Genomic DNA, 22,191 nt, shown 5'->3' with positions numbered 1-22,191 from the left:
GTTGTGATGTTCACTCATATGCGTTAGTCTCATGTGATCGTCCTCTTCTTTTTCTTTTCATTTCTAAAATTCGTATTGATATTTGATTAATTTGAATTGAATCTGTAGAAAACTCGTAAGGAGGAGGCCTTCTTGTCAAAAATATATTTATTAGAAGTGCTTCTAAAGAAATTACTTATGAAGAATTATAGTTTGTATGATAATAATAAGAATACCATTATTATTATTTCAACTTTGAAATAATGGAAAATAGAACATGTTAAAGATTTTTTAGAAAAATTTCCGCCTTTTGTCTAATAGTAGACCGATATAAAGCAACACATCGCACTATCATAATCCTTCTCGAAAGTTGCTATTGCTCCTCCCTTAATTAAAAATCGAATATAAAAAAAAGTTGATAGAAAATGTTTCTTTCCAAATGGAACCTTTTGCGGCACAAATCCATTCTATCGAACACCAAACCAAAAGAGGAAAAAAATTCTGAAATAGATCCAAAACTTTAATCGAAATTGCTGTAACGATCCAAATTTTGGAAAGAGCCTTTTACCCTCTGCATATTTTAAAGCTATATATGCATTCGCGTGGATATAAAAAGATATCGCATAATTATATATAATAATGTATCCACATGAGCATACCTTTAAAATACACTATTAAAAAGTACAAGTAATAGAAGAACCTCCATATAGTTCGATATCATAACAAGAATTTCAACCAAAGTTGAAATATTTTTCAGATTTCTTTCCACAAAAATATCAAAAAAAAACTCACCTTTTTTTGTATTTTAGATTGTAACAGGTAATTCGTATCCTTGTGTTTACGTTACGTAAACAATTTTATTTTAATTTTAGAAAAGCATTCTCAAATTGATTGATCAATAAGTTTTAATGTGATGAGAAAGATTTGGACTGATTTTCCCTTTTCTGCCTTAAGGACCAATAAATTCATCATACGGAAAATATGTTACCATTTCCTCCAAAAATGACTAAGGTAGGAGTAAAATCTAGAGAGCACATAAAGTAAACGTGTCTTATGTGGCATAAAATACGTAGAACACCGTATAGGACATCAAACGATACATAATGTGTATACCTATATCACTTTTTACAAGTTTAAATGTCTACTTATACACACTCAAAGTTGGAGCGCATAAACACGAAGTGAGATCGAATTAAAAATCACACTTGTGTATAATGTCCATTCGCATCAAAATCCATATTAATACATGATTTTGGTAACAATGGTTAAACAAGCCTCTAGCACAGAGTAAGTTAAGAGTGTGCGACCCAAGGGATTGAAGCATCAATCTCACAAAACTAAGCCTCACACATGAATCTCGACAATACATGAGCTATACTATACATGGCAAGTCTTAGTAGTATCAACAATACATGAGCTATTAATAGATGGATTTGGTTTCCCATTCGAGAAGTCCAATACCCACATTAGAACCCGACTAAATCTGAATTCGCACCAAAAGTTCCACACTATGAGTAAAGCGCTCCCTAACAAAGGGGACTCTATACCCAAAGGAACTTAAACCCGAGAGCTCTAGTTAAGAATCAAGGAGTACTTACAATTCTACCACAACTCTTGTTAGTCAACACCCATGTATATATTCTTGTATTGGTACCCTCTCCAAACTACCCACTTCTCACTAGTTCTCACACTCTAGCTCACCACACTTGGTCAAACTAACCATTACACTACACCTACCTTCCTCTCAAACATGAAATTTTTTCTAAATGACAAATCTAAAACTGGTCAACTACATTATTGACGCTGTTGCACTATATCTCTCCAGTAAGAAATTCCAAGTGGAAGATCGATCTTAAACCATCTCCGGACAAAACCAACTTCCACAAAAGTTTAGTGATAGCAGAGAAAAAAGGATAAAGGGAAAAAAATGCAATGCAATTGAAATTATTACCATGGAAACGATACTACAGAGCAAGAAGCAGAAGGAATGGTCTCATCATTCAATAAGCTACGAAAGGTCTCATCATTCAACAAGCTGCGAAAGGTGCTTTAGAATGACATGAAATACATACCTCAATAAAAGCATACATCTACGCGTAGTTATAAACAACATCCAAATCCAGTGTGTAGGTCAGGTCAGATTATCCTTTATCCGCTGCCATGTAGTAGGAACCATCTACAACTTTCAACCGAAACGAAAAAAAGCTACTCAAAAACCATAGCACCGAATATGTTCATGTCAATAATTACATGGAGGAATATACACTTCGCTTTGTCAGTTCTCGCTCAATTAAAGATCAAAATTAGCATATTACATCTTCAAAAATCTACACGACCTACCTGCAACACAAACAGAAACTCAGAGCTCAACGTAAATTCAGAAATCAACAATCTCTAGAAAGAACAAACATGGCAATTACAAAACACTGAGTTATAATATTGAAGAAGTATATTATTGAATTGTTGTTGTCTACATTATTACAAAAAGATCTTATTCATAGATACTACAATATAATCGGATACTATTTACTATTCATACTTCTATGACTATTCCTATTTCTAATGATATATATCTATTCCTATTTTAACATTCCCTCTCAAGCTAGTGCATACAAATCATATGTACCTAGCTCGTTCCAAATGTAATTAATACAAGGACCGATGAGGGGCTTGGTGAGATATTCACTGAACTTCACAAAATAAAATTAAACAAGAAAGTCACCGAAAAATTAGTTGGAATATGCTCATATGTCGGAGTAATAGATTTGATGGCTGAAAGTGCTCGCTCTAAAAATAAAATTATTTGGATAGGGTTGGAATGATGGTCAACCAAACTAGAATATAGAAATCATATAGCAAAGGTTGGATTGACGGCACAACCATGTTGAAAAAGAGAAATTATATGGGTAGGGTTGGAATGATGGCCCAACCCCTACACAAATCAGATTTGAGGAGTCACCAGAAAGACAAGAATGGAACTACGCAAATCAAATATGAGGACTACCGAAAAGACATGAAAAAGTAGCTGAAAAAATCCATGATACTACACAATAATTAAAAACGTAGTTCAAAGAGATGCACAGTGCTACACAAATTAGATATGAAAAATAAAGTAGTCACCGAAAGAATGGCCTGGTGCTACACAAATTAAATACAAAAAAGTAGTCACCAAAAAAAGGCAATGTTACATAAATTAAAAATGAGAAAGTAGTTACCAAAAAAATGGCACAGTGCTACACAAATACCAATGGACATGGGGCAAACACAAACAACCCTAGAAAGTCACCGGTAATTGACACACGATGACCCAACTGACTAAGTTTTTTTCCCCTGAATATAGGGTTCATGCATAATCATTGGCGCTACTTTTGTTAACATACTCATTTGGCCAGATGGGCGGCATATATGAGTATTAGCCACCCGCCTACAAAGGTAGCTCTATGATCCTCTACCAAAATCGTCGAGACTTTGATACATGTGAGAAATATTGGAAAAGAATATTATTGAATAATTGTTGTCTACATTATTACAAAAAAGACCCTATTTATACACACTACAATATAATCATTTACCAAGTAGGATACGATTTACTATTCATATTTCTATGACTATTCTATAACTATTCTTATTCCTATTCTAAGTAGGATTGTATATTACATAAATTCCTATTCTAACAGCCAGGACACTAAAAAGACAGTAACCTGCCATGTTCAGAAAAGCACATACATATCTCAAACTTTGGTTTTATATGGTCACGGCCTTCAATCAGAGACTATTAAATAGCTTCTAACAAATCACTTCATACTTGGACTTTGGGAAGTTGCTACAAGTTGATTAGTAAAAATTACTATTTGAAGAAACTAGAAAGTACTAGGCAACTCTTCAATGCTGGGGAAACGGGAGGAGCCCAGAGAAATTTGGACATTATGACCAAGTCATCACATGGACCACTAGGGAGGGAGAGAGACTAACGAGCCATTCATGTCGTCCAGAGAGATAACTTATATATTCCAATAAGAATGCTATATGAAGTATACAGATAAGGTATATAATTGGATCACTGCAGAAAATAACACGTCTTTGAAGAGCTCTTTCGATATAAACTTTGTATATGGTTCGCTATCATGTTAAATAGCTTAGAGATTAAAAGTCTAATAGAAAAACTAAACAATTCATACACCATTGACTGCTTCACAAAACCATGTCACTTTTAAAGGAAGGAAAAGTCTAAAGCCAATAGAAATGAACTTACATATCGAGCATCCTTCTATTATAGCACCACAGGAGCATCACAGGTACTCATACTGCCTCAGAGTTCAAAACCAGACAAACTACTAATTATGAACAAGACTCCAATTCCTCAGTGGATTTTGCAGACAACTGAGCTACACCATGGAGAGACTTTGAATCAAGAGACAAAACATGAGCATCCACAGAAACTTCCTTATGGTCATTGATGTTACTTCTCATGACTTCATGAGAAGTTTCTTGACTTGCCAAAGGAGAATTCAAGCAAGAAGAGTCTGAGGTAGATGTTTTATCACAAATATAGCCATTAGAAACAGGTAGATCTAAAGAAGCCGCAACTTTTTCCATCTGATGGGAGGCTTCGGAAGTAGCTTTTACCGAACCAGTTGAATCACACATCAAAGCAGACGTCATTTCACTTGAAGCAATTGTTTCCTTTCCTGCAGGCACTTCAAGTGTGTCACATTCATTTCTATCTTGCCAATCTACAGAGGATGTCTCCTGGCAAACCTTGTCAACAGAATCGGAGTCATTATTCAGACACTCAACCTCTCCTTTTAGCTGACAACTGACAGCTTCTTTACTAACATCCATACTGTGAATGGCTTTCTCCTCATGAATTATTGATATAGGTGCCACAGGAGAAGAAATTACTGTATTGCCTTCCATCCCACTTACACAATGTTGATACATCTTCATCCCATGTTGTTCATCTGTTACATCAGAGGGGATAGTTCCGTAACCAGGTTGTGCAGAAGAGCAATTAGCTATCCTTTCAATTTGATGAGCATCAGGTTCAGAAGCATGAGAAGGAAGACTGTTTCTACATTCCGACGTATCATTCAAGACACCATCAACTATATCAAGACTTGATTCAACAGGGAAAGTAGCACCTTTATCATCCTGGTTGAGCTTGACTTCAGAGATAGCATCAGCATTGGACCCTGAAAAATAGCATATTACTTTAGTAATTCCAGTCCTCGGGCACATATTGAAGCTGATTTGTTATTTCAACTTAATAAGGCATCATGAGAAGCAAAGAACTTGAAAAGACAGAGCATTAAACAAGTACAGCATCATTATATATCAGATACCTGTTGAAGTAACTTGGCCTTCACTGGACTGATCCTTCAATAGAGGCTTCTCTAACATATCCGTGCCAGGGAACACTATCATACTCATGTACTTCATTTCCTGTCTCTTTGATTTTTCAAGGGGTTTGAAACCAAAAACCTTCGTCCATGTTTCATTAAGTTCTGGTATAGCAGGTATAACCAGCTTCTCAACACCAAGAGAACAAAGAGCCTGACAAGAATTTCAAGAAGAAAAGACTTCAGATAGCTACTTAAGAGCAAAGAAAAACTCTTTAGCTCCAGAGACTAGAATACATAAGCAAGTTAATCAACTCCACATTTCCATACAAATAGCATAGACTTCCATGCATGATAACACTTGTTACATCTCATGATGTCATAAATATAGCCGCTTCACCTCTTTTTCCTCTACCTAATGACACCAAATTTGTAATTCATAATCCAGATTATAGTTTGGCCTTGGCAACTAAAACAGAATTCTGAGCACCAGTTAGAAAACTGAGGCACAAGGGAGGAAGAATAAGAGAGATAATGATGGTTTCTATGGATGTGAACATGTGGTACCTTCTCTATGTTCAGGGGATCTTATATATCGACTCAGATCTGCAATAATAGGTCAGAAAGTAGAACCCAGACCCGTACACTGGTTAAAAGAGCACTGCTAATGTCAAGAGGTTAAAATTGTAAATCAATCAGTTTGATAGGAAAAGGTTTTGCTGCAAGGACTCATTGGAAGGCTTTTGAACAGTAAATAGAGACAGAAAAACAGTTATATGTTCTAATGAATTTTGGATTTCAAAATGTACAGCAGTATACTAAAACTGGACCAGATTTTAGGCCTAACTCAAATAATAGCTGTAAACAATTAACAATAATATATGCAAGACTTCTTTTGACACTGGTAACATGTATTCATCAGCATTAACGGGATACTGGCCCACCTCCAAAAGTGTAAGTACAATATATGCAAGACTTGAAGGGCAAATTACATTAACCTCCCCCGAGGTCTGCTCGAATCACAGATATCTCCCATTTAGTTTTCAAGTTTTGCATACATCTCCCCTGTTTTCAGACTTCCGTAGCATTAGTCTCAGCCAAATGATGGACCTTATATTGAAACAACTGATTGTTTATCAAACCTGACATCCTAAACATTAAAGATGCCGCCAGGATTTTAAAAGTCAGGGGCATAAGGGGAGGTGAGGCGAGGCAATGCATTTTACTTAATACAAAAAGAGATGCAAGCCCCGAGGCGTAAGCCTCATAGTTCTTCACATATTTCAATTTATAAATCAACAAAATGGCACAATGACACAAAAAAATATGAAAAATACAGTAAATATTCACGAAAATTGCAAGGAATTAGAAAAGCTCCTAGAATAATGCAGTTGTAGTGAACTTATCATGAGATACAAATTGACAATATAGTCTTAACTTTCAAACAACCAAAAAAATCAGTTACTTAAATAATATTATCAGACCATATGTCTTACCTTTCTAAACCAAAATAATTTAATCTTTATCAGTATAATAATTTAAAGCTGACTCTTTCAGGAAGAAATATAAAGTATCTTTCATACAGTAAAATAATAGAAAGTCTGATACTTTTGAGAGAAAGAACAAAGACATGAAAATCAACAGCAAGCTTAGTTGCTTGGACTCGGTGAGGGTGTCTTATAAAGGTGCAGATCTAGAGGTCAGATCCTTCAAAATCTATATTTTAAAAATCAGGGGTACCGATATGGATTTGAGGATTAAGCTAAAAATAATTTAAATATCTATAGATAGAGTTATATGTCTAAATTATGAGACAATATGTGGAAAACTTACTTGGTATTCTGAGGAAAAGATATTAATCAAGAGGAGAATTCTAGAAGCTGATGCAAGGAAAAGGACGGACATAGAAATTTATATATACAACGTAATCCATTCTCTTCAGTTTCACCTTAGCTTTTGTTTTGATTGCAATAATCATTGTATCTGTTCCGAATTCTCCATTGATTTTGGTCAAAGTATCCAATATCAGTTGACCAAATCCAGTACGAATCCCAAACTCATGTCGTGTCAACATGTGTGCAGCACAGAAACTGAAGAGTGCATGCAACTTAGATTGCAAGTGAATGTACAAAGTTCCAACTGTCTATATTCAGAAGAAATTTTCTACTGGTGTTCACCCTCATAATGTTCTCAATCATAAAATAGGCAACATTATGGCCCATTATTTGAGTTATCTAAATTTTCTATAGATGATTAGATCTTTTACTAGTAATGTGACTTCAGAATTTGAGGGTGCTAATTGGGGAATTTGACACATGATTTGCTAAGAACTATTGAGTGTGTCCTGAACGTTGAGCAAAACGCATACTTAAGGCGCACAGTCAAGCGCTTGGGGCATAAGCCTCACGAACTCATACATGTGCCTCAGGGTGTTTTACAAGTGCCCCATCAAGGGGCGAGCCCCGACCAAATCCCAAAAAACCTTTTAGAACACTGGTCGCAGCATTTATTCCTAAAATTTACCTGGAAAAGGTTTTTAAAGAAGATTACAAATGATCAAATAAATATATGACCTTTTATTTATAGAAATCATTTTAAGAAAACATCGACTCTACACAACTGTCATCAAATATCTACCTCCAATGCAAAAAAAAGAATTGAATAAAAGGCTTCACTAAACAAAAGTCCTTCAAGATTCTTGATCTATTTTAGTATATACTTTGTTTGAAAGTCAAAACTATCATACTTCAATACTATTTTTTGAATAATGACCTGGTAAAGTTTCCAACTTCTTTTCAAGCACATAGGAAAAGTTCAAGTCAACACATATTGTATACCTCGTCCATCATAGAAAATAAAGGTGGGTTCTAAATAAAAGGGTAGGCATATCAAATCTTTACAATGAGAAGTAGCATGCCACTTTAAAAATGTCAAGAGGCATCAAACTAGCTTATTACATAATCATACCGTTTCAATCGCTGTGAGAAGCCGACTGCACATACGTTGTCGACGATACATATATCGGGTTCCAATGAATGGCATCTCAGCAACTTCATTCCCGTGAATCCTACGTAAAGAGTAGAATCATTTCCAGTTGTTATTATCACAATCCTTGAATACAAGAGAGAGTCTAACTAAAACGATACTAGATACCACTACTACAAATTTCTCCATAATTCATTTAGCACAAGAGGAGAAGTGGCAAAAAATATTAAGTACATTAAGAGATTGCCACATCATCAAACATCAATTTAGAACATGAAGGTCGACATTGAAAAGTAGTATGTTACATCCCTTAATGGAATACTATATCGCATGTGCCTAGCTTTTGTTCTAGGCTAGAAAGTACGCCAGCCAGTCAACCAGTTCAGCCCGGTATTTTTAGATATGATTTAGATTATTGCCATGCATAGCTCAGCAAGAGTAAAACCTCTTTCTATGTTTGGTAACTCTTTAATTTCTACTTTCCACGTCGCATTTTTTAAACCATAAGACTCAAGGGCATTTTGGTAATTTTACATGTGTTAAGATTAAAACCATAAGTTTCTATAGTCTCTTTATCTTCTAAAACTCCATGTCAAGTCAAAATCAACCAAACAAACTAAAACGGGGTAGCTTATAGTATAAAAGATTATGATGTTCTTTCCTGCCTTCCTGAAGGACAAAGATATCACAGCATACAACTAGTACTTGTGGCCAACTTCTCAATCCACCTGGGATGGTAACTAAATATCGAATAAAATAAATTAGGTAGTTTGGCCATTTGATAACCTATCAAGTTTTCACCTACATCAATCACAACCTTTACTGATTCTACACTGACTATTCAAGAAGGACGAGAATCACTCATTTTACAGCTGTCCATTCAAGTGCCTCCAGAATGCTAACTACGAAAAAGTAATATGTCAATTAATCACAACAAACCTAGCCACAAACAAACCAAATACAATAACCAAGTAATCCATAGCAAGGATAGCCTAGATCATATTATCACTAAGTATCTTTATTGGGACCGTTCTTCTAGAACAAAGCAGTAGAACTTTTCTGGTATTGATGCAACTATTTTTGGATGTTGAAGGGCTGAGGCTCCCAGTTTCTGCCTATTAATATGCACACGTCCTTGAGGCATCCTTTTCTGGGCATAGAGCCGTCAAGTTCTGGGACCTAGGATGCTCAGAGCTACCACAGCAATGCCCAGCTTTTCAGTAATAAATATTGCAGGTTTCAAGTTAACAGATTCAGTCATAACAATTCACTTGATTCTTCAGCTGATGCTAAAAATGCTGCCACAATTCAAGTTTGCTTCTTCACTGCTTATGTAGCGGAAAAGACCTCAACCTCCAAGCATGAGGTTAGGGATTGGAGTCATTATGGGAGCAAATGTGAGACAGAGCCACTGTTGACTCCTAGACAGGGGATTCCAGGTGTGGTGCCAAAAAAAAAAAATATGCTTTGGTCATGAAGCACTTGGATGCAATACAGAAATATGATCACTATGAATAGAAAATACTCCAACGAAGACAAAAAAACTTCAACTAACACTCACCTTATGGATGCAGCACAGATAAGTTCATCACCCTTCTCAAGAACAATAGTATAGAACCCTTTGTAGTTCAGCCGCCTAAAGTTTGACCTGGTATCAAAAGAGGAAAATAAGGATAAATTCTTCATAATAACTTATAGAAGAAAGATAAGTGCCTTAATTATCAACCATGTACACCATCACTGGAATCATTTAGTGTTCAACTGTAGTATTAAAAACAAGGACAACTTGAAAATTTTTGGTACTAAGAAAACAGAATCAAAATTTAGAATTCAATGAAAAGGTATAGATAGTATTTTCAGTGGAAAAAACTAAAAAATGATATCACATCAATATAATCAACATGACCTGATGATTTGAGTTAACAAGAAAAAAGAAAATTAGAAGTTATTAGCTTGAGCAGGGGAATTACTAATTGTTCTATCGCCATCTGGACAAAACTCAGTGATCCAATAACAACAAACACTTCCACACTTCATATCTAGAACTAACAAAAGAAATAAACTCTATATGGAATTCATTAAATGGCATTACTTTTAAACAAAGCATGAGTAGACAGGAACAGAAAAAGTCATAATAGCAACAAATTAGTTATGTCATTTCTTAATATAAATTCATGAGAACATATCATCACAATCTTCAGAGATGCTCACCCGCAGCTATAAACAACACTCTGAATTACATTGATTTTACTTCGCTGGTCAACAATGGGCACAAAACACTCATTCATGATGGAGAAAGCAACAGCTAACTTGCAATTGCATTCAATGTCTACTAGATCGTCAGTCAAATTTGTATCCCTGCCAAAATCACGATGTTGAAGAAGTCTCCAACAAAATCCTTCATCCAAGTCATGCTTTACACCAAGAAGCACCTGCAGGCCTTCAAAAATCTGTTGAAGAACAGGTGAGATTATTTCACTGCATAGTGCATAGAAACTCATATGTATATGTATATACAAATTGCATAAATATAATTTACTCTCAGTCTGAGGAAGAAAGTTCTAGATAATATACATGCAGGAATACATCAGAGGATTGGAGAGCGATTTGGAACTTCTCTCTTCTTTTTCAACAATTTTATTTTAGTGCATGTGACAGACAAATGAACTAAATAACTTCTTCAAGGCTGGAACAATGTGAAGTAGAAGTTGCAAAAACTGCAATCTATTTAATTGGACAAGTACAATACCTTCTGGCATCCCTTTCCGCAAAACGATAGATCTTTAGTATCAAAACCAAGAGCACTGTCACCAGGGACACAAGGCAAATGGACTGCAAAAGCCAAAGCAGACAAATTTGTCTAGTTCATCGAATTCATTTTACAAATTTAGAGAAAAAAAATAACTAACAAAAGAGGATTTGAAATTACATTTTCCCTCACACAAATGGCATGTTAACAACTCAGATACTGCCATGCCATCCTGAACATCATTCTCTGAGGAGTTTCTGACAACTGTCCCACAGAATTTGCATGAACAATAAACACATCTCCAATCTCCAGAAGGTAACTTCTGCAACACATTCAAAAACAATAAGACATGCTTATGCTCAACAATTTTATGAGTAAAGGCCAGTTTGGATTTAGATGGAGACTTATCCCTGCATGTATCTGGTGGACAGTGAGGAAGGAGAGAAATTCCAAGTGCTTTGAGGGCACAGAAAATGATATGCAAAAGATTAAGCTAGATTTTATCTTATGCTTTCTTTTGGGTGTAATCTGTTCTACTCTAATGACACTATTTCTATCATTGATGTCCTTGATTGATTATAGATAGAAGTATGAACATTCTAGAGTTCCAATTGTATGTATGGTTAAGTGTACTACCTAAGTACTGTTTGGATAAAATACACAGTTACTATTCTCTAAAAGAGCCCATCTGGACTGGCTTATTTTAGGTGCTTTTAAGCTAAAATAGTTTTAAAGCATTTTTGCAGTGTTTGAGTAAAACAAAAAAAAGTGTTTTTAAGCCAAAATACAAAAATATTCCCAACTTATGGCTTTTAGCTTATAGTCATAAGCTCATCCAGACATACTCTAAGTTAGGAGAGTACCAGGGATTACAATTTGAAATGACCAACTATTCCTTTAGCCAGCCATCTAATAGGTGGTCCAAGAACCTCCTTTTCTCATTCTTACAACCAACATCCATGACTTATAAGAGTAAAGCTGGAACTGAGGCAATACTTTTTCCTTTTGATAAATAATATGAAACCCAGAGCTGAACAAAAACTCAAGCCACATTTTTAATACTGGAAGTACTATCTTCTTGAACAAACAAAAGAATATGCAATATATTCCCATGAACATACCTAAATCTTTCTACTGTTTACACTTCTGTTTTGATCTTTCTTTATATGGTAAGCCTTTCTACACTATCCAAGGGCCAAGCAGTGGATTTTCCACTTTGCTCCATTGCTGACTCTCTGTTTCCTTTCGAACCTAAATCAAACCTGGAAGAGGTATGGCACTAATCTATACAAAATCTTTACTAGGAAATCAATTAAGATAGTCTTCCTAACATATATTATCCAAACGTAAATATATTGAAGAAAAAGAGCATTGTACTCTTTTCAGGATTAACAGAAGTGACTAGAGAATATTATCATATTCTTTGAGCATAGATTGAAGTAAAACTAAGACAATACAGAAGAAAGAAAACACGGAACAAAAGGATAGAAGAAGAGTCTTACTTGAATATCTAAGCAGCTCTGGTGGAAAGTTGAGGGGCAACTATCACAACATATCAAGTCACCCCCATCTCCACAAATGTTGCATGTATCATCATTGGGGTCATCACCAACAATATCCACGGAATGAAATGCAATAGGATCAATTTCTTTCTGCTTATTCCATGAGTCTACTAGACATTGCAGAAGAGACTGTCCTGACTGCAGAATCACATTCTGAAATGGCCTGCCCAGCTTACTTCCAGCATGAGATTCAAAATCAGCAAGCTTCAGTGTCTCACCACAACAGCCACAACAAATTCCATCTCCCTTGATCTTTCCTTCATGCCTCACTTTTTTTCTTCCTCCATTAACGTAGTGCACCTGAGCATCACACTGAATAACTCCTAAATCAATCATCCACGCTAAAAGAGTGCGCTTCCCATCATACAGTATAAACTCATCACCATCTGAATCAACCCCTCCCTGAGAGCTACGAGCCAATAGAGCACAGGGCTTTCTGCGTTGTCCATCTTCTGTATTTGGTCCCAACTTTTTTCTCCGTACTGCCACATTTGAGTTGTATCCTGTTTTGGAACCAACACTTCCTTTATTATCTGAGTTGTTTTTGGCAGATAGCTTCTTGGATAACTTCTTGTTGGTCATTTTCTTGCTCATTTTACTTCCAGCATCTTTTTTCTTCTTTTTTCCCTTGATCTCTTTGTCTTTCCTAACTCTGAACAATGTGCTAAATACCTCCTCCGGAATAGGAGTAAACGCAGAATTAGTCTTATCGTCAGCATCCCCAGCTTCAACTTTCTGTTTGAGCTTCTTGTATGCCAAAGTGACTGACCAATGTTGCCTTCCTTCCGGATCATAAAAAATTGCATCACTATACTCTCTCGTTAGCCTGGGCCTGTACTCAATATTCCAACCTGCCTTCACAAGCATATCAATTATCTGATTTCTAATTACCTGCTTTTGTTCCCTAAGACCCGATTCCATCACCTCAGGCTTGCTTCTTTTCAATTTACTTTTCTTTGCACGATATGGATTACTGCTGAGCCTTCTATTATGACCATCTCTAGGACCCTCATAATTAGCTTCATCATTTGCTTGATCAGTGTCTTTCTCCTTTCTGGTGTTAACCACCCCTTCCACACCACTTGTCTGACTAACATTTAGATGTTTTGAGCTCCTAACAGAACCATCTGCTTTTTCATAATTCATGCCCCTCTTGGGACCCCTCGATTTATTCGTTTGGCTACTTGTCAGACTGGAAATTTCATTTCTCCCTTGCATCTTCGTAGGTCGTCCACGACGGCCCTTTAACTTTGGCCTTCCCCTCTTTTTCGGGGTTGCATTATCGTTTACCCTAGTCTTAAGTATTTTGTCAGAAGGATCAATCTTATTATCTATTTTTGGACTGGACACACCTGCATCCTTCACTTCAAAAACATCCTTCTCACCATCAGTAACTGCCAGTGTCTGGGATCTCAAGACCCTTTTAAACTGACCCATAGGGTTCACCTTCTGTCTTTTCACTTGATCATCATCATCAAGACACTCAATACCCTCCACTTCCATTCTTTTCCTCCCTCTGCCTCTCCTTACAGGCTTAACCTCACACTGATCAGTTCTGGCATCAATTTCTTCATCGTCAGTGAATTCATCTTCGTGCAATTCAGTATAATCCACTTTAAGTCTTTTCCTTCCACTGCCTCTCCTGCCAGGCGTATCCTGGCCCTTGACATTGCTTTCATCAACATGCACTTGGGTACTGGCATCAATGCCATCCTCCACCTTCATTGTTTTGCCACCTTCAAAACCTACCAAATCATCACGTCCTTCCTTAGTTTGTCCTCCTGGTGAAGAAGCAACCAACCCCTTCTTTTTCCTCCCTCTCCGCCCTTTGACCTTTGTGGCATCACCCTTGCTGTGTGGCTCACCAGCTACATTGTCCTCAATTTGACCCTCTTTGCCATTTCCAACAGCAGTTCCCTTATCACACTTTTTTTCCTCAGATGGAGTCAACCCACTTGACATCAAACCCAAACCCTTCTTCTCAAGCTCCAAATGAGCTGAACCCACCACCCTCTTCGGTCTCCCTCGTTTCCTCTTAACAACAACTTCCACTACATTCTCCTCCTCAACCTCCTCCCCAACTTTACCAACACCTACCTCAACCTTATCACCCTCATCAACATCAACAATGACACCTTTAATTCCATCTTCATTCTCACATACCTCCTTAACAGACTCATTCAAATCAAGATCTTGCCTAGAATTCAAGTCAATCACAGTCAAATCAGTCTCCATCAGCTCAGACGGATCCCTATTCAAATCCAACCCATGTTTCTCTACACTACCACTTATCAACCCCTCATCCATTCTTGATCCTCTTTTCTCTATCAACCAAAAAAGACTAGATTTTTACACAAACCCCATCAAATAAATAACCACAAAAACCCCTAAAACAGTACACCCAATTAATTCAAAAAAAAAAAAAAGATTTCAGCTCACCAATAAATCTTCAAGGACCATGAAATCGGTGAAGCAGAGACATCATAGAAGATTTTGAGCTTCAATTAAAAAGCGTTACGATTTGGGGTTTTAGTGAGAGAAAAGAAATTTGTGGGTTTTAGTAGAAATTGGCAGAGACTGTTTGAGAGGAGAAAAGTGGGTTTTCTTGTATTTTAGTACAAAGTTTTGAGACCATTTTTTTTCTTTTTTTTACGTTTTCGAGGTAAGAAGCTAGAAGGACTAATTGTAATTTGGGAGGGAGAATCAATTATTTTATTTTATTTTTCATTTTCCCTCCATTTGTTGCCTCTTTTCCTAAAATAAATAATAGTCAAAAAATTATTTATTGCTATACCTAATATGAACAGCCTTGGGATAATATTTTGATTAATAATGTTGAAAACAAAATTTGAAGTATAGTTGAATACTTGAATTAATGGCAAAAAACATTAAAGAAGTAAATTACTTCTTTTAATGATTAATTACTTATTCTCTAAATTATTTTTTAAGATTTAAAATTAGATTGCTCACAATTTGGATGAAAATCGATTCAAACCGAACCAATTATTTAAGTAAATTAATTTTTATTTTAATATGTGTATTATGATTTTTTTTTTAAAAAAAGCTCATATAATTTGTGTATCTTCAACTCACAATGTTAACATTTATGTGAATTACTATTATTTTATAACTTAAATGGCGAGTAAAGTCAAATTTAATTTAAAGATATTAGAAGGATTTTTATTCTTGTAAATCGAAAGTAATCGAGTAGATTTAAATGAATGTTAGAATGTTGAAGACGATAATTAAAGGGAAAAAATTATGAATCCCTCTTTTTTCAGGATGAAAGGTCATGGAGTACTCAAGGATGTTAACCTCTTTTAGCATATTAAGAATGATCTTACATGATACTTTGTTATAAACTAGTTTTGTGATAATATTATACTTAATCACTTGAATTAATTATTTACTATTATTGACTTAATCTTGATCTTTGTATGTTATATTCGTCATTAGTCATTGAACTATCGTAATCTAATATTCATTGTGTGCTAAAAGAAGAGGGAAAAATTTTGAATGTGTTCAAATGCTTGTTTAATATATTAAAAATGAAAATGTGGGGCAAGAATTTTTGACTTTGGAATTGTTGTTATCTATCTAATAATATATATATATAAGAGTGTTTGTATTATAAAAAAATATTATTATTATTATTATTATTATTATATATTTTCAACTTCCTATGAAGTATAAATAGAATAAGTATCTTATTTCATGGAATAGGTTGATATATAATTTTTTTATTCGACGTTCGATATTCATATTAAAGCTCGATTATTTTAGATTCACACATCAAATCCCATTAAAAGAGTAATGTTTCTCTTCAAATTTTTTCATACTTAAAACTTAAACATAAAATTTTCATCAATAAAAAACTAACTCATCTACTATATCATATCATTTAGCAGTTTGAAAATTGCTATCATGAGATAATCAAATTCAAGAAAAACTCCAAAACTAGGGGCAAGCCCCTGGTTGCTACCGCTAAGCTAATTAATTAATTCACACTTCCACAAAAATAATATTTCTATGTGTTGTTTACTCTATTTCAACTTATGTGTTTTGTTTTTAATTTTTTAAAAACTATACTTTTGAAAAGATTATTTATTTTATGTTTATTAATTTTTAATTTTATCAATTTATATAATATGTGTTAGATTTATAAGATACACATATTTTATAAATTATGTATCATTAAAACTAAGATGCATAAAATAAAATGAAGAAGTTAACTTCAACAGCTTTATAATAAAGTCATCTTATATATTCCTTTCATCCCATTTATTTGTAGTGATTTTAAAAATAAATTATTTATTATTTTAGATAACAAAACAAAACTAATTCACTCTTTTTAATCTTATCTTAATAGTAATTATTTTTGAACATTATATAAACAAAGTAAATATTGAATAAAGGAATTATATCTTACGATATAAACAGAAATAAACTAATCAAGAATTCACTTGCTCAAGATTATTCCTAGAGATGTATAAAACAATTTACTTCAAAAAAATTAATTTTGATACAAATTATTTTAAAATAAGTTATTTTAAGATATTATATGATAACTTATTTTATTATTATGATAAAAATAATTAAATAAAAATACTTTCGACCAAATGCAACATAAAAGCATGCTTCTCACGTGTTTGTACAATCCTTTTATACGTTACTTTCTCAAAACCAGAGAGTTTGTCGGACTTTAATGTTTTTAATTTCTTCCCACATACACCTCTGCCTGCATTTTATCAGTATGAATGAGTTTTCATTTTCTTTTTTTGGGACTTGTCCTTCAAAATGAAAAAATGTGCTTCATTTTTTCAATTTGCTACTTCATAATAATACCAAAAATCCAGAAAATTTATTTAAATGGGAAATAATCAACTTTATCTCTTCAAACAGTGCTGGATCTACTGCGGCAAGTAGGGGGGTTTAATCGATTAGAATTGCGATAAAGTGATAAGTATTTTTTCATATTTAATTATAATTTTTTGAATCTCCTCGAATTTTTTAGCGTAAATTCAAGTTTAATCGAATTTTAATATGAGTATTTGAAATCAAGTGAAAAACAAAACAAAAAAATGTAGAGAGATTTTCTGCTAGAGAATGAATATGTGATATTGATTTGATTTTATATATATAAAAAAAAAAAATCAAGGAAAAAATTAAAACAATTGAAAAACCATTTTTAATTTTTCTTTTTTGTAATTATATATAGATAAACACAGATTCCTTATTTTAAAAATTATTTTAATAAAATACTCTTAAGTCTTAATTTTATTTTTTTTTGGACATCCACTACCTACAAGAATATATTTTCCATATTTGAGGAGAAGAGCAAAACGATCTATGTAGGCCGAACTTATGTAAATTTAAATCACTATTTGTAGTGATTATGCTTTAGAAATCTAAAGTTCAGTTATTAGAAAACGTCATCTTTTGCCCACCAATAATTTGTATGGGAGAAAATGCTTTATTCAGAATTTTTTGGGGTAAAAATAAATCTCTCTTCTTAAAAGAAACAGAACTAAATTCTACTTCTGTAAAGAGCTAAGAGAATTCTTTCTAGCAGAACAATTGAAGTGACATGATTAGTAAGAGAGTTAAGTATAAGAACTCAACTACTTATTTTAGAGGCGCGCTGGTCAAATTCAATTGAATGTATGTAATCTAAATTACTCAAACTCATCAAAAATATTATCACATGTCAAATCCTCTTATGATAAGCAAGTAAGAATGACAAATCAATTTGGCAATATTTGAAGAGAGAATAATATTCTAACAATTCACTCATTTTTGATGATGGATGATCTAATAGAACTTTCACATGCAAAATATGCTGGAGTAACCTGAGCAAAATTGAAAAGAGTCTACAAAAAGGTCCAATAAAAAGCATAAATGATATGGCATGTAACTGGAGCAACAAAACGCTTCTCCTGCTTTGTCTACAAATTACTAACAGATCATTTCTTCTTGGCATCTCCAGCCTTTGTCTGCAAGTCATGGAATAATATCATTAGCACGACAACAATGAAACTATGAACAGAACAGTAATTATCTCCTGTTCATACAAGCAAGGATAGAAACGGAGACAACAATGTTTACCTTCTTAACACCACGGACTTTCTTAGCTCTGTTCTTCCTCTCCTTCATTTGCTTCCTGGACTTCTCCACCTTAGTGTCCAATCCGTTCTGTGAAAGTTGAGAAATATATTTATTAGGAGAAAATATAAGTTGGACCCAACATAGCAGTCCTTGATTTTCGTATAACTGATATTATGATAAGAAGGATAATCTTTATCATCAGGGGAGTGTTTAAGGTGACTATAATACTATCACTGACATTATAAACAAAACCACTTCAATAAATTGTAGATTGCTCTCATCTGTGTGATAGGTACTCAGAACACATATTGGCTTATAAATGCAGAAAACAGTTTAACTTGATGCACATTTTTTTTGGGGGGGGGGAGCGAGCTCAGCATACATTTCCAATAAGGTAACAGTCTCAAATGACTAAGGGAAAACACTGAACACAGAAGGCATAGGGTTAGAGGAAAGATATTTAGGTGCTTCAAAACATATGATAGTGAGTGGTCCAATAATAGTGATAGACCATCCAATAAAACTTATGAAAGTAGAAAGTATTACACATGACCAGATTTCGATAGTGATTCAATAAAAGTATCTAACTGGATTAGCACAGAGGCAGATAGATACAAGATGAGATTCCCTGAGAAAAATATTAAGAATCGAATGGACACACATGTAATAAACAATCAATACTATATTCTCTCTACTTCTCTAGTTCCAGCACCACAAATTCTATATGAAATCAAAACCCGCACAATCCACCAAACTAAACTATAGAAAAGGCATACTTAGGGTATCTTTAAAGTTTGGAAAACAAAGAAGGTTTCCTTTTGTGTATTTTGAAGCATTAGATATAGTATAAGATTATCTTTCAGTTTAGAGCTTCTATTCATTCAGATATAACACTAACACTGATCAAAGCATAATTAAGAAAGTAAAAATAAAAACCAATGCTGAAGTGTGACAGTTATATCAAATAGCCTTGCTGATTGGTTTCAAACTACACAATGAACCAAAAGGTATAAGCTGCAGCACTAGAAATTAACAGATTCTAGATTTAATTTTTACTTTAGACAGGTAACATAAAAAGATTCTTGAATTAAAGAAAGAACTATAACAATTGCAGGTCTTTGAAGCACATGAGCATATGCACATGCTTGCAATGTCTTACCCTGATCAGCCTGTACTTTGGCTCGTACTTCTTGGCATTCTCAACAGAATCATAGATCAAACCAAAGCCAGTAGATTTGCCTCCTCCAAAGTGGGTTCTGAACTTGAACACAAAGATGGCATTTGGATCTTTCACTTCATACATCCTTGACAACTTCTCTTTCAACTCAGCCTAAAATATTAGTTTAAACAGGTCAGCAATGAAAATCTACAGAATCACATCTACCTATATAAAGGATAAGGGTTCAAATTAAGCATGACTGTGAAGATACAAGGCATCATGCCCTGGGAGTGGAATTACAGGATAATGAAAAAGTGATAGCAACTAATATATATGAGGAGCATTTTTCTTCTAACATTTCCAAAGAGACCATATAGCACAAAATCATAACTAAGCTTCCACAAGAGATCCTTAACTAGGTCCTTTCACTTGGCAAGAAGTTGACACACCTAATATCAACAATCAACTCTGTCTCAATCCTAAACTAGCTGAGGTTAGCTATAGAAATATCTACATTCATTTTGCTTAATTTTAGCACAACGCCGATCGTATTAGCTAAAGAGTTATTGGCACTCTCACTCCTCTAACAACACCTAAACTGAAAATCACCAAAGGATAAACAAAACAAGCAAGCAAGCAAATAGCGAAAGCTATTCGTGAAGAAAAAAACACTAACCTTGGAAACATTAGCTCTTCCAGGATGCAAGACATCAATAATCTGAAAAATTCGTAAAGACAAATCAAAAGGGGATAACAAAGAACAGATTTTTAGATTTCAATAACAAATCAACAATTTAAGAACTCACGAATTGTTTCCTTGCAAGCAACCTATTGGTCATGAACTTCCTAGTTCTAATAGTCACTGCCTTGTCCGCCATTGTTGTCCTGTAAACAAACAAACGAATTTTCAATATAATCCACCACAGAAAAGTTCACTAACGAAAGTACAGAAAAATGTTAAATGATGAAAATAATACTTTTCTCACTCTGGTATTGCTACTCCGGCGACTCTCTCTCTCCCCCACTGTGCGGCGCCTCCGTTGTGAGTTCAGTTATCGATCTTGCTTGCTACACTTTAGGGTTTTAAAAAGGCTTCCCTAATTCTTGCTTTTAACTTGGGCCGTGGGCTTGGACATGGGGTAAGTGCAAACATAGCCAATTTCAGAACTCCTATTTAAACTATGGCCTAGTTAAAAGAACCTAGCTTGTTGGAAGCAAAGAAAGCTATATTGTAGTTATTTTTGGCTCAACTTCAAACATACGCGATAGAGATAGAAAAAATATTTGTAATTGAATTCACGAGTTCATATAAGCATGTCTAAAATTTGGCATATATATAGGCTTTGACACATTTATGATTGAACTTGAAGTATTTATGTTCAGATATTAGATATTTATGTCCAATCTATCAAACGAAATAAAAGTCAAAACACTTTATCCAAACGTTAATATATATGACTTCCCTTTATGGCATAATCACGTGTTAGTGATTTTTTCGAAGAACTCAAAACGTCAAAATCATTTTCTTATTTAAACAATAAAGTCAAATATAGGATAATCAAATGAGCACATATAGTTAAAAATAAAGGTACAAGTATCCCCTCAACCTATGCTCGAAATCTCAGAGACACACTTATACTATATTAAGATCTTATTACCCCTGAACTTATTTTATTAATAATTTCTACCCCTTTTTGGTCTACGTGATACTATCTTGTGGGCCCAATGTTGGTTGACTTTTTTTTTCAAGTTACTGCCACGTAGGCCGAAAAGGGGTAGAAATTACTTATAAAATAAGTTCAGGGGGGTAAAAGGACCTTAGTACAGTATAAGTGTGTCTCTGGGAGTTCTGGCATAGGTTGAGGGAGTGCTTGTGTATTTTCCCAAAAATAAATAAAGAGGCGCTAAAATGAGTTAAAAGAATAAAACATGAAATAAAGAAGAGAAACTTTCAGAAATAGCAAACATAATAGACATAATAAGGCTTTATAACTATAATTTCATTAATTGTGCTTTATAACTATAAATATGTTTGCTATGAATTCGACAGTTTGTATATTTTGCTTACGAATATACAAATATGGTAAGTATATACAAATTCTATATTTACACATTTAAGAATTTTTCAAAGCTCTGTTTGTTTATTTCGCTTGGCAATATACAACGTATGGTAGTTTATTGTAGAGTTTTCATAAAGCATATACAAATAGCAAAGTAAGCATATACAAATTATGCATTTCTACAATCAGGAACCGAATTATAACAAATTTTGGATTTACACAAATCAGGCGATAACAAGAATTGAAAAAAACT

General features: G+C 34.2%; 2 protein-coding genes across 5 annotated transcripts; both read right to left on the bottom strand.

Moving 5' to 3' along the window:
• Positions 1 to 1,955: 1,955 nt before the first annotated feature.
• LOC107031317 lies at positions 1,956 to 15,284 on the bottom strand. Of its 3 annotated transcripts, XM_015232642.2 has the most exons (10): positions 15,054 to 15,284; positions 12,555 to 14,938; positions 11,233 to 11,374; positions 11,053 to 11,135; positions 10,515 to 10,753; positions 9,865 to 9,951; positions 8,286 to 8,385; positions 5,322 to 5,532; positions 4,232 to 5,171; positions 1,956 to 2,319 (listed from the first exon to the last, which is right to left on the bottom strand). In XM_015232642.2, the coding sequence occupies exons 2-9, from the start codon at positions 14,919 to 14,921 to the stop codon at positions 4,318 to 4,320; spliced, it is 4,083 nt and encodes a 1,360-aa protein (XP_015088128.1). In that variant the 5' UTR covers positions 14,922 to 14,938; positions 15,054 to 15,284; the 3' UTR covers positions 1,956 to 2,319; positions 4,232 to 4,317. The 3 variants fall into 3 exon arrangements, with proteins under 3 accessions (XP_015088128.1, XP_015088127.1, XP_027775368.1); XM_015232641.2 differs by having other exon boundaries at positions 12,555 to 15,284; XM_027919567.1 differs by having other exon boundaries at positions 1,956 to 2,315; positions 12,555 to 15,284.
• Positions 15,285 to 18,345: 3,061 nt separating this feature from the next.
• On the bottom strand, positions 18,346 to 21,016 carry LOC107031813 (40S ribosomal protein S24-1). 2 transcript variants are annotated; one of them, XM_015233289.2, is made up of 6 exons: positions 20,865 to 21,016; positions 20,685 to 20,763; positions 20,555 to 20,596; positions 19,879 to 20,049; positions 18,720 to 18,806; positions 18,346 to 18,607 (listed from the first exon to the last, which is right to left on the bottom strand). In XM_015233289.2, the coding sequence occupies exons 2-6, from the start codon at positions 20,754 to 20,756 to the stop codon at positions 18,578 to 18,580; spliced, it is 402 nt and encodes a 133-aa protein (XP_015088775.1). In that variant the 5' UTR covers positions 20,757 to 20,763; positions 20,865 to 21,016; the 3' UTR covers positions 18,346 to 18,577. The 2 variants fall into 2 exon arrangements, with proteins under 2 accessions (XP_015088775.1, XP_015088774.1); XM_015233288.2 differs by having other exon boundaries at positions 18,347 to 18,607; positions 20,856 to 21,015.
• Positions 21,017 to 22,191: the final 1,175 nt, after the last annotated feature.

The sequence above is a fragment of the Solanum pennellii genome, chromosome 9 (genome assembly GCF_001406875.1).
Source record: "Solanum pennellii chromosome 9, SPENNV200".
NCBI lineage: Eukaryota > Viridiplantae > Streptophyta > Magnoliopsida > Solanales > Solanaceae > Solanum > Solanum pennellii.
The sequence above is the reverse complement of the archived record's forward strand: the minus strand, read 5'-3'. Positions and strand labels throughout refer to the sequence as shown.

Coding starts and splice junctions, on each gene's coding strand:
- LOC107031317 (XM_015232641.2), bottom strand. CDS start 14,921: ATGGATGAGGGGTTGATAAGTGGTAGTGTAGAGAAACATGGGTTGGAT. Junction 11,136..11,232: donor CCATTTGTGTGAGGGAAAAT/GTAATTTCAAAT, acceptor TGGCTTTTGCAG/TCCATTTGCCTTGTGTCCCT. Junction 8,386..9,864: donor ATCTGTGCTGCATCCATAAG/GTGAGTGTTAGT, acceptor CTCTTTACGTAG/GATTCACGGGAATGAAGTTG.
- LOC107031813 (XM_015233289.2), bottom strand. CDS start 20,756: ATGGCGGACAAGGCAGTGACTATTAGAACTAGGAAGTTCATGACCAAT. Junction 20,050..20,554: donor GAAGAGCTAATGTTTCCAAG/GTTAGTGTTTTT, acceptor CTAATATTTTAG/GCTGAGTTGAAAGAGAAGTT. Junction 18,807..19,878: donor CAAAGTACAGGCTGATCAGG/GTAAGACATTGC, acceptor CAACTTTCACAG/AACGGATTGGACACTAAGGT.